General features: G+C 37.7%; 1 protein-coding gene across 4 annotated transcripts in view; it reads right to left on the reverse strand.

Moving 5' to 3' along the window:
- Positions 1-13,383, reverse strand: part of DNAH8 (dynein axonemal heavy chain 8) — a 332,430-nt gene that overhangs the window by 24,898 nt on the left and 294,149 nt on the right. For all 4 annotated transcript variants that reach the window (XM_032862300.1, XM_032862303.1, XM_032862302.1 and 1 more), the window contains one exon: positions 3,575-3,731. In XM_032862300.1, coding sequence (XP_032718191.1) covers positions 3,575-3,731 — 157 coding nt within the window. The remainder of the gene's footprint in view (positions 1-3,574; positions 3,732-13,383) is intronic.

Raw genomic sequence — 13,383 nt, forward strand, 5'->3', positions numbered from 1 at the left:
ACTACTGTTCAACTAAAATGGTTTTTATTCCCTACTGATTGTACTTAGTTGGTAATTGGAAATGTACTTTAAAAAGCTGAAACAAAATTGTACCTTTTTCCCCTTTCAAATGATTAAGTGCTAAGTGTCATTTAAATATTCTTTTGCAATCTAACCTTTGTAAAAGTACAGTTTGGCATGGTTTTTTTTTTTTTCATAATGCTTACAGAGTCGTTATTAGAAATGTCACAGAAAGTTAATATGGCCAAAATCTTTACAGAGCAAGTAACCAATGAATCATTGGTTGCAGCTTCCTAAGATCATTATTGCCCTGGTTAGGAAGACTAAAGAGAGCCTTTCCTAATCTAATCAATGAAAATATTTGACTTTGTGTGAGAGCCATTAAGCACCTGTCATTTGTCCCTTTAGTATACCATTTATTGACCATTTGAAGAGATCAATATAAAAGCATCTGGTTCTGGGAATAATAAAATATAATAATTATTGGAAAATAAGCCAATATATATGCATATTTGAATTTAGTGACCTATCCCCAAGAAAAGATTGACTACGAATATCGGCAAGAACTCATACAGAGATCTGAACTTTCTCCTTGCCACAATCGAAGAGATGTCAGTATAGGAAGGGTAAGGACAGGCGCATGGAGTGGGACAGAATTTAGAGAGATGTACTAGTCCACAGAACCACCAGAAAGCCAGCTGCAGGATTCTCTGCTGGAGACACCCACGGCCCCCTTTTTGAGTCATGGAATGTTAGACGATGGATTTCAGGCTCATCTGGGCCAACCCCTCATTTTCCAGAACACGTTTGCGACCATGGTGCTGAAGTGTCCCATTCAGCAATGGACCCCTCTCCTTTCCTGCAGCTGGGCCACTTCTAATGAACAAGGGATGAAGAGGGGAAGCACAAACTCAGGGAAGCAGTGATATAAAATCGGACAGCCCAGGTGGGAGTATCGGGGCAGGGAGAGCAAATGATATTGCAATCCCAAACATGTTGGTGGAGGTCCCTAACACAGTCACCATACCAACCTTCAGGCATTCTCCTAAATTCCTGGTTCTGGAACTTACATTTTTACAGGCTCCACTGCCTCATTCTCATCTTGAGCCCTTCAGCCTCCAGCCCCCTTTAAATCATGACTACTCTGTAGAAATTCACACTGAAGGAAAAAGGAAATTATGGAAATACTTTTTCAGCCCTCACAAGTGGGAAATTCAGCCCAGGTATTGACTACCATGTCACATCAATAGCCCAGCTACCTTTTAGTATGCTAACAGCCCCAAACTAATCACCTTGCCCTACTTACAGTTTTATTTATTTTTATTTATTTATTTATTTTAATTTCTTTTCAGCATAACAGAATTCATTGTTTATGCCTACTTATGGTTTTAAATGAGAAACTTCTTTTGCAATAGAAACAAGCTTAGGAAAAACTGAAACTCTTGAAAATCTAATTTTAGTACTGATTTTACTTTGAATATGGTTATTGTTCCAGCCTAAAATTATCTTTTTATTAATAAGAAGAAAGATGTGCTGCAGTCTTACATAGGATTTTCATTATGTTTCCGGGACCCGGTAGTCTCTTCTTGAGTGATGTGGCTGCGTTTTTACTATGGAAGTCAATAGTATAATTATATTTCAACTTACAAAATTCACTTTGCAGCCACATTTTCAAGAACACATCTCTCTTTTCTGTGAAATAAAGGACACTAAAAGGTAAGTGATCTTGGAGGAGGAAGCCATTTTAGCTGCTCCAGTACAAACTCCTTCCCATTTAGCAAACCACTTAGCGACGTCCCTCGCGTTCAGTCCCTGCTAGAGTACTGCCAGAAGAGAGAACTTGGGGAAGTGGCCCTGACCAAGCCTGGATAGCTCAAATTATCCCAAGATCCTGGCCCCCTCCTCTGGTAATACCAGCCTGTGGTCTAGTCAACCAGAGTGAGTTTTAGCTCACCTTCACGTGCCAGCTTTGAAAACATTTGCAGGCAGGTTTTATGCTTTATCTGTCTCCTGAAGATCACTTAACAATGAGCCATTGAAAGTATGTACTTACACCATGTATCCATCTGCAAAAATGTTACCCCCCTACTACAATTATCTCTATGTGAAGCAATGGATTTCAGTATCTTGGCCAAATGCCTTGGTACCTATTTACATAACAGAAGCAAAAACCATTTTAAGAAGCCAGAAAATGTTTTTTATTGTTGAGGGTACTCATTGCAGTGGGAGGCCTGTACTCAAGCAGCCTCGGGGCTCCCAGCAAACAAGATCAATTTTCTCCAGACTTGGGGAAGCAAGTCAGGGTAGACAGAAGACCATAGTTACACCAGTACTAAGGGCGTTAGCCTCTCCCTTCTTGGTTGAAGAGCTACCCTTGACTCAGCCCCATCTGGGACTCGGACCGTCAGCAGTGAGAAATGGAGGCTGAAAGCAAGAGACAGGAGGTCCTAGATGGCCAGAGGACACAATCCCGTCTTCTTGCATGAAGAAGGAGATCAAGAAAGACCAACAAAGAGGACCTTTCACAGAAATTTCAACCACCCAGAAGTTTTACCACAATTAAGGATTTCTTTTCTTTTTTTTTTTTAGATCAGCTGTTCTCAAAGATCCCCTCAGGCCCAGAGAGGCTTTCAGGGAGTCCACAAAGTTGAATGTTTTTCATAGTAATCCTAAGACATCACTTGACTTTTTAACTCTTCTTCTCTCAGGAGTATACAGAGAAGTCTTCCAGCTATGTGACATGTGGGATCACAACAGATCAAATGCAGAAGCAGATATGAAAATCTACCTACCTTCTATTAAACGGGCCTGAAAGAGATTTGCAAAAATGTAAAACAATCCCACTATTCTTAATGATTTTTTTTTGTCTTGGAAAATATAATTTTTTTAAATAAAAATATTATTTGTGTTAATATGCAGTGGGGTTTTTTACTGTTACTTTATAATAATTAATACTATTTTTGAAATGTGTCAGTTTAAAGTCCTACTATATTAAATATCAGTAGTTATAACCCACATAAATAAAAGCTATTTTTGGGGAAGTCATTTTGTAAAGGGGTCTTGAAGTTAAAAATATTTTGAGAAAAACCAGCTTAGATCAATAAGCAAATAGGTGGGAGGTTCAAGAAATAGAAAACTATTGCCATCCACATGGGGAGTGAATTCATTTAAATGGCTTGCTTTCCTGGCTGGGTGGACTGTCCACTGGCTGGGTGGACAAAGCAGGCATGGGTAAGAGAAGTGGAGAGACATTTCCAGCCTAGAAGGATAAGATGTCTGGGGATCCAAAGACAGAGGAATCCAAAGATGGGAGAAGGGTAGAGAAAAGGCAATTGAAACAGAAGATAGAGTAGGAGGCAGATGAAGAAAGGCATCAGGAAAAGTGCAGATCTACGATCTGCAAGGTACTTGAGACAAAGCAAGGAAGAAACCACAAGTTAAAAGAAAAGAGTTGCAAAGGAAGCAGGAATGAATAGAGCGGGGAGAGAATGAAATCTACTGTCCCAGGACATCCTAGGCTTTGTAGAACCCAAAGATAGCCCTGTACATACCGGGGGCAAAGGGTGTAACTTACCTCGTGAGGAATGTAATCAGCAGGCAGTTTGCTCAGCATATCTTCAGATAATCTATAAACGATGGCTTCCCGGGTCTCTCCCACACCCCCTCCACTCTCTTTGGGTTGAATGTTGGTAATTGTTTCAAGAACAGCAGAAGCAGTGTTACTCTGATACCTGATAAAAGAGTGAACTGTTCAGAATATAACAGGGAAATGTATGTTCAGAGATAATTATCAAAGCTAAGATGAACTGAATAAGATCACTTAAAGCCAGATAGAAAAAAAGAGGGGTGGGGGAAGGAAACTTTACCATCAACCCACAGGAATGAAAAAACTAGAGATCCATATCCTACTGCCTCCTAACAAAACATCAAGAACATCACAGAAATGAAAGGCTCTCCCCATCTTTAGGGAAAGAGATTCCACAAATGTCCTCAGTAACCCAAAATAGTACTATCCAATTTTGCTTGTCACTACAAATCTCATGCTGGGCAACAAACACATCTCTTTTTATTCTGCCCAGTTATAGACTGGACATGAAAATCTATAATTAACATGACAGTTTGTTAGATCAAAGAAGATCACTCATTTTTCCTCTGTGAATTATACATTACTAAAATGTCTTTGGTATTTTCTGTTTTTTCTCACTTTCCCACTTTATGACTTCCAAAATAATCTATTGGCATCCATCTGCTGCACCTGTCTAAAGGTGTCCACCCATCTTTAAAATCTATGTATCCAATAAAGATTTACTATGTACCAGGCACAGAGCTAGGTGCTATAGTATGATGATAAACAGATCCCTGCCTTGGTGCCTCTCACTATCTACTGGAAGAGGGAATTTGTCAATACCACTTTAATACATGTTGTGGAAGAAAAGAACAGGATGCTTTAAAACAGTAATCTGTCTGTGTCTCTTTCTTGCTTTTATTCTCACTCTCTAGATCTCTTCTGGGTCAACCAGATGCTCTGAGAGGCACACACTTAAGTTTTTGTCTTGAAGTGCCTGGGTCTAGAAACACGGATGGTGTGTTTGCATGAGTGTGAGAGTCAGTAGGATATTAAAGCCCCCTACTGTTATTGTATTATATTGTATTATATATTGTATTGTTGCACTGCTGTCAATTTCTTCCCTTTGGTCTGCCAGTATTTGCTTTATATATTTAGGTGCTCCTATGTTGGGTGCAAAAATATTCACAAATGTTGTATCTTCTTGTTGAATTGACCCTTTATCATTATTTAATGACCATCTCTGTCTTTTATTGCAGTCTTTGTTTAAAAGTGTATTTTGTCTGAGATAACTACCCAAGTTTTTTTTCAGTTTCCATATGCATAAAACCTCACTTTTCATTCCTTCACTTTCAGTCTGTGCATGTCCTTACCTTTGAAGTGAGTCTCTTGTAGGCAGCATGGGTCTTCATTTTTGGTTTGTTTGCTTGTTTGTTTGTTTGTTTGTTTGTTTTTTAAATCCATTCAACCACTCTATGATTTTGATTGGAGAATTTAGCCCATTTACATTTGAAGTAATTATCACCAGGTATGTGCTCACTGTTATGTTGTTCATTGTTTTTGACTGTTCTTTGTTCTTTTCTGTTCCTTTTCTCTTCTCCTTCTCTTCTCTTGTGGTTTGATGACTTTCTCTAGTGTTAGATTCCTTTCCTATTATCTTTTCTGTATCTATGATAGACTTTTGCTTTGTTACCATGAGGCTCACATATAACAACTTATAAATATAACAGTGTATTTTAAGGGGCATCTGGGTGGCTCAGTGGGTTGAGCCTCTGCCTTCGGCTCAGGTCATCTCAGGGTTCTGGAATAATGTGCCTACAACCAGGTCTCAAAGAATCCAACAGTTAATTTCCAACAGACATGCACTCACAGTCAAAAGTTAAAAAAAAAAAAAAACTCATAAAGAAACAAAGAGCAAGAGCTCTTGTTCTGAGCAAGAGCCAGTAGAAACAACACAAAGCAGAACCAGACCTGCAAAGATCACAGATAATAAATTTTCAGATGCACATTAAATAGATGCTTTTACTATATCAGGGAATTTTTAAAAAAGCATTATTGAAAATATAAGTATGAGACAGGAAAATCTAAACATGAGTAGCATATGTTAAGAAGAGCCAAATAAAACTTTTGAAAATTTGAAAAAATATCAAAATTGAAAAACTGCATTAGTTTTTTATTGCTGCTATAACAAATTACCACAAAATAACTGTCTTGGGGTGCCTGAGTGACTCAGTCACTTAAGCCTCTGACTCTTGATTTCAGCTCAGGTCATGATCTCAGGGTCACAGGACTGAGCCCAGCATCAGGCTCTATGCTCAGCAAGGAGTCTGCTTGAGATTCTTTCTCTCCCTCTGCCCCTCCTCCTACTTGTGCCCTCTCTCTAAATAAATAAAATCTTTTTGAAAAGTAAGAGTCTTACTTCTCCAATGAAGACATACAAATGGCTATCAGACACATGAAAAAATGTTCATCATCACTAGCCATCAGGGAGATTCAAATTAAAACCACATTGAGACACCACCTTACACCAGTTAAAATGGTCAAAATTAGCAAGACAGGAAACAACATATGTTGGAGAGGATGTGAGAAAGGGGAACCCTCTTACACTGTTGGTGGGAATGCAAGTTGGTGAAGCCACTTTGGAGAACAGTGTGGAGATTCCTCAAGAAATTAAAAATAGAGCTTCCCTATGACCCTGCAATTGCACTACTGGGTATTTACCCCAAAGATACAGATGTAGTGGAAAGAAGGGCCATCTGTACCCCAATGTTTATAGCAGCAATGGCCACGGTCACCAAACTGTTGAAAGAACCAAGATGCCCTTCAACGGACAAATGGATAAGGAAGATGTGGTCCATATACACTATGGAGTATTATGCCTCCATCAGAAAGGATGAATACCCAACTTTTGTAGCAACATGGACGGGACTGGAAGAGATTATGCTGAGTGAAATATGTCAAGCAGAGAGAGTCAATTATCATATGGTTTCACTTATTTGTGGAGCATAACAAATAACATGGAGGACAAGGGGAGTTAGAGAGGAGAAGGGAGTTGAGGGAAATTGGAAGGGGAGGTGAACCATGAGAGACTATGGACTCTGAAAAACAATTTGAGGGTTTTGAAGGGGCGGGGGGTGGGAGGTTGGGGGAACCAGGTGGTGGGTATTAGGGAAGGCTCGGATTGCATGGAGCACTGGGTGTGGTACAAAAAACAATGAATACTGTTACGCTGAAAAGAAATAAAAAATTTTTTAAAAAGTAAGTGTCTTAAAACAACATAAATTTATTATCTTACAGTTCTGTAGTTAATAAGTCTGACATAGATCTCACTGGGATAAAATAAAAATGTCAGCAAGGCTGAGTTCCTCTCTGTAAGTGATTGGTTAAGATCCATTTCCTTGATCATTTGAGCTGTTGGCAGAATCTACTTTCTTACTGAGGACCCCAATTCCTTAGTAGCTATTCATGACAGTGGCAGGTCAAGTCCCTTTTTCACTTTGAATTTTTTTTTAAGGTTTTATTTATTTGACAGAGAGAGAGAGAGAGATCACAAGTAGACAGAGAGGTAGGCAGAGAGAGAGGAGGAAGGGAGGCTCTTGCTAGGCAAAGAGCCTGATGTGGGGCTTGATCCCAAGACTCTCAGACCATGACCCGAGACAAAGGCAGAGGATTTAACCTACTGAGCCACCCAGGCGCCACCTTCACTTTGAATTTTTTCTCCTGCTTGCATTTCATCTTTCTACCTTATACTTCTGCCTCCATCTCCCACTGGTTCATGTGATTAAATTGGGCCAATTGATAATCTATGATAATGTTCCCACCCCTAGGTCCTTACTCTTAAGAATATCTGTAAAGTCTTTTGTGCCACAAAAGATAAAATATATACAGGTTTTGGGGATTAGGATGTGCATATCTTTGGGATTCATTATTCTGCCTACCATAAAAGTTAACAATGAGTCAAACAGCAGATTAGATTCGGCCAAGTAAAGAATTAGGAAACTGGAAAATAGATCTGAAGACATTATGTAAAATGCTGTAGAGGAAAACAAATGGAAAATATGAAAGAGAGGTTAAAAAATATAGGATAGAGTGATGAGTTCTAACATATACCTCAGGACAGCTTCAGAAAGATAGAAGAGAGAAAATAAAAAAGAAATAAGGGATGAAATAATGACTGGGAGTTGATAAAAGAGTTGAATCCTCAAGTTCAGGAAATTCAGTGCCTCCTATGTAGGATGAACAAACCAACAAACAAATAAATAGAAATCCAGAGGGAGACATATCACAATGAAACTGTAAAACACCAAAAACAAAACAAGTATTTTAAAAGCAACCAGAGAGAAAGACATATTATCTAGAAAGAAATGACAAGAAGACTGATGGCCAATCCTCAAGAGCAGTGATGAAAGCCAGAAGAAAATGGAAAAGTTTGTTGCACATGTTAGGATAAAATAACTACAAACCAAGAATTGTATACCAAGCAAAATTATCTTTCAAGAATGAAGGCAAGGCAAAAGATTTAAATAGATATTTCACAAAAAAGCTATATTAATGGCTAATAAACACATGAAAAGATGCTCATCATTCATAGAAAAAATGCAAATTAAAATTGTAACTGAGATACCACTTCACACCTACAAGAATGGTTAGAATAAAAACCAGACAATAACAAGCATTGGTAAGAGTATGGAGAAAAACCCAACCCTCATATATTTTTGGAGGGTACTATAAAATGGTACAGCCAGTTTGGAAAACAATCTGGCAATTTCTTAAAATGTTAAGAATGATCATATGATTCAATAACTATATTTCTAGTTATCTAGTCAAGAGAAATGAAAAGCCATATCTACACAAAGTCTCGTACGTGAATGTTCATAGCAGCAAAACCCAGAAACCATCCAAATGTTCATCAATTTCTAAATGGATAAACAAAATGTGGTACATTCATATATTGGAATATTGTTTGGCAATAAAAACAATGAAGTACTGGTACATTTTACAACATGAGTGAGCTTCTAAAACATTATACTAAGTAAAATAATCCATCCACAGAAGATCAGCTGGTATATGATTTTAGATATAGGAAATGTCCAGAAAAGCAAATCTATAGAGAAAGTAAATTATTGGTTGCCTGAGGCTGGGGGTGGTAGTGGGAATTGATTACAAATGGATAATTCTTTTGAGGGGTGATGGAAATATTTTAAAATTAGATGGTGATAGTAACAAAAGTCTATAAACAGTAAAAATCATTGAATTGACCACTTAAAATGAATGAATTTATGGTTTATGATAGGCAAATTATAAGTCAATAAAACTTAAAAAAATTTTTTTATTTAAATCCAATTTGGTTAACATATAGTATATTATTAGTTTCAGGGGAATTTTTTTTTTTTACTTTTTAAATTTTATTTATTTATTTAATTAATTATGTTCGGTTAGCCACTGTATGGTAGTACATCATTAGTTTTTGATGTATTGTTCAATGATTCATTAGTTGAGTATAACACCCAGGGCTCATCACAACATGTGCCCTCCTTAGTACTCATCACCCTGTCACCCCCTCCCCTCTGAAACCCTCAGTTTGTTTCCCAGGGTCCACAGTCTCTCATGGTTCATCTCCCTCTCTGATTTCTCTCAGGGGTAAAATTTAATGATTCATCTGTTGGATATATCACCCAGTACTCATAACATCATGTGCCCTCCTTGATCCCCATCACCCAAGTACCCTATCCCCCCACCCACCTCCCCTCCAGCAACCCTCAGTTTGTTTCCTATAGTTAAGAGTCTCTTATGGTTTGCCTCCCTCTCTGTCTTCATCTTATTTTATTTTTCCTTCCCTACTCCTCTAATGCTGTTTTGTTTCTTAAACCATATGGTATTTGTCTTTCTCTGAACGACTTACTTTGCTTAGCAGAATACCCTCTAGTTCCATCCACATCATTGCAAATAGCAAGATTTCATTCTATTTGATGGCTGAGTAATATTCCACTGTGTATGTGTGTGTATGTGTGTGTGTGTGTGTGTGTATTAAACTCCTGTGCTAGTTTAGAAGTTATATACTCTATTTTTTTATCCTAGAAATTTTAACATCCATTTTTAATTAAGTATAAAATTAACATTTTTACCCTCCTCTCAATCAAAGACTCTTAGGTAACTTTAACTACAGTCACTTCCCTCCTGGCATTTCAGTATTTTAATTCTATCTTTTTTTTAATAAGCCCACAATTAAAATTATTGTTCTATGCTATAATACTTATTTAGATTTACCCATTCTTTTCTATACCTCAAACCTTCTACCACAATAATTATCCTTTCTGAAGTCCATCCTTTAGAATTCCCTTCATTGAAAGACAAGGAAGATGGAGCAAAATGTAGATATGGTGATGCAAAAAGAGCAATATTTTATATTTTACACACATGTTATAAATACTCTTATATTTAACAAATCAGGTTTTTAAAGTAACAAGTGTCCAAAGATGTACATACAAGACTGTTTATAATGATAGCTGTATGCTATCATCTATATCCTGGTATAGATCTCTAAAAATCTATACAGCCAGTAAAAATGTGATGTGGCTCTGTATGCATTGGTAAGGTGAGGTTACTGAATTGAGATTATTGAATGAAATAGCATGGTACCTTCTGTTTTATGACTGAGTAATACTCCATTGTATATATATGCCACATCTTCTTTATCCTTTCATCAATCATGGTCATTTAAGTTGCTTCTACATCTTAGACATTGTAAATAATGCTGCAATTAATATTGCAATAATAATAATAATGTAAATTGCAGCATTATTCACCCATAAAAAAGAATGAGATATTGTCATTTGCAACAACATGGATGGACCTAGAGGGCATTATGCTAAGCCAAGTAAGTTGGACAGAGAAAGAAAAATACCATATTTCACTAATATGTGAAATATAAAAAGCAAACCAATTGAAAAAACAAAAAAGCAGAAATAGACCCATAAAACAGAGAACAAACTAGTGTTTGTTAGATCAGAGAGGGGGGTGGGAGGATGGGCAAATTGGGTGAAGAATGGGAGGTACAAGCTTCTAGTTGTGGAATAAATAAGTCACAGGAATGAAAGGTATAGCATGTGAATATTGTCAATAGAATTTTATAGTGTTGTATGAGAACAAATCATAGCTACATTACACATGGCATAATGTATAGGGTTATCAAATCACTATGTTGTACTTCTGAAACAAATGTAACATTGTGTCTCAACCATATATACTTCAATAAAAAAACAGCATGTTACAAAAACCTTACCATGGTATGATCTAATTTTTTGTTGTAAATATTGTGCATATAAGCATAGAAAAAATCTAGAATGGTATTTTGAGAGTGAGATTTTTGTATAATGAGTATTTGCTTTCTGCTTTCTGTTTTCTCTGTTGTTTGTTTTTCTCAATGAGAAAGTATGATTTTTTATAATGAAGAGGATTAAGGCAATTTTCTTTTGAAAAATAAAGAAAAAATAAGCCCCCAGATACAAAGCCCACCAAGGACTCAACAAAGACCCATCAGTGACAAATGTTTGAGATCCACTGAAACATATCTTACAAATCCCTAGTAATCTTTGTGCCACACCAGAAAGGCCCCCTTCTGCCTTCCCTCACAGTGTACAGAAAGAATTACACCTTTCTCTTTTTCATCTCTAGCTGCGAATTGTGCAGATTATCTCACTAACTAACAAAATCCTAAGGACCTACAGCTAAAATTATCCAGGCTTCTTTATGAAAAAGCCACATTTTGTGTCCACACAGGGAATTCTATTCAGCTAGCCTTTCATTCTTATAGGGAACCAGCTGATTATCTGATGATCTGTCTTCAGCATTTTCGTTTGGTTAGCAGGTAGATTACTACATCTGGACCCAAACACACATACCCAAAGAACTGGATCCTTTCCAAAAGTCACAGCTAAGGTAAATGTATCTGCCACTATGCTCTAATAAGCTGGACTTTCATTGGATACAGTGATGATGAGGGTCAAACCCAGCAAATGTTTGTAACCCAACCAGAGTTGGGGTATCAACTCATTATCTTTAAACATATAAGTTTCATAATAAGGGCCAATGAGGTAAAAGCTGATTTTTAATAAAATTAAATGAAAATTGATTTTATGGGGCGCCTTGGTGACTCAGTCACTAAGCAGTCGACTTTTGATTTTGGCTCAGGTTATGATCTCAGGGTAGTGGGATCGACTCCACACCCAGCATGGAGTCTGCTTGTCCCTCTCCCTGTGCTCCCCCCTCCCAACTCTCTGTCTCTCTGTCTCTCAAATGAATAAATAAGGTCTTTTTTTAAAAAAGAAAATTGAGGGATGCCTGGGTGGCTCAGTTGGTTAAGCCACTACCTTCGGCTCAGGTCATGATCCCGGGTTCCTGGGATCAAGTCCTGCATCAGGCTCCTTGCTCGGCGGGGAGCCTGCTTCTCTCGCTGCCTCTACCTGCCTCTCTGCCTGCTTGTGTGTACTCTTTCTCTCTCTCTCTCTCTCTCTGGCAAATAAATAAAATATTTTTTTAAAAAAAGGAAAACTGGATTTGTCTAATTTTTATAGTGAATTTTAAATTTAGTTTTCATTATTTTTTTGGTGAGAAATCTCTACTCAGATGTTGGGGTTTTGGAATATCCCCCAAATACATTTATGTAAAAAGTTGAAAGATGAACACATCAAGCACACACAAAATTGAGCAGATACACAGGTAAAAGAACAGTCTAGTAAAATGGGACAAAAGGCATTTGCAACTCATTCCTGAATTTTGAAGTATGGTGCTATCTCAATTTTTAAAAGTCATCTAAATTCCAAGGAAGATACAGATAACTCCAAGGGGAAACCCTAGGAAAACAGCTGATGTGACAATAAAATGAAGTCATCAAAAGTCAAGGATCCATATGTTATTATATACAATTCTCACACAGGTACATTTCTGTAATGTATTTTACTCCATGATATCATGCTAATATTAGATACAGTAAAGGCAGTCAATGAGAGCAGAGTGCTACGTTAAAGATGTAGGTGTCACTGTCACAGCCATCCTACTGAAGGCTGTGAACCACGAGGCAAGGCTGGGTTGCCTGAAACCTCCAACTTTATCTTAATCTCCACATATCCACATTTCCGCTGACTTCTAGGCTCTCTGCTTCTTAAATCAAACAATCCCAACACTCAACTCACTGCTTTCATTCTCCCTTTGCCCCATCTGTCCCATCTCCTTGAACATCAATGTCTTCACCCAGCTGCTGACCTACCAAGTTCAGATATAGTCTCCTCCTCGCACACAGCACACACTAACATCTTCATGCCCCTCCCCCTGGATTGTTCCTTCATGTATGTGCCCTAATCTATGCCTTTTCTTTTCGATGTGCCAAATCATTTTATTCTTAATTTTTTTCAATTGTATATATTTAAGGTGTACAACTCGACTCAATACATGTATACACACTTACTGCTCCCTCTCTTCCTCTTTCCTCACACTGTCCTTCTTGTCCCCAGTGCTGCAGTCCCTTCCTCCCTGCCCCCTCTCTTACCTGAGAACTGCTGCACATCCACTAATGCACAGCTCAGAGGTGGCCCCTCTCACTAGCTTACTTTAATTCCTAATTGGAATTTATTGCTTCTTCGTCTTTGTTCTCATAGCAATGTGTGTGTGTGTGTGTGTGTGTGTGTGTGTGTGTGTTGTGCACATGCTCTATATAAGCCTGATTTTAAAGTCTGTCATACCATATTACATAACTATTTGTCATCCATTTATTTTCCCTAGTACATGATGATCTCCAAGGGCAAGGATTGTGTCTTACTAAT

This window comes from Lontra canadensis, unplaced genomic scaffold, assembly GCF_010015895.1.
Source record: "Lontra canadensis isolate GAN:19392208 unplaced genomic scaffold, GSC_riverotter_1.0 scaffold23, whole genome shotgun sequence".
NCBI lineage: Eukaryota > Metazoa > Chordata > Mammalia > Carnivora > Mustelidae > Lontra > Lontra canadensis.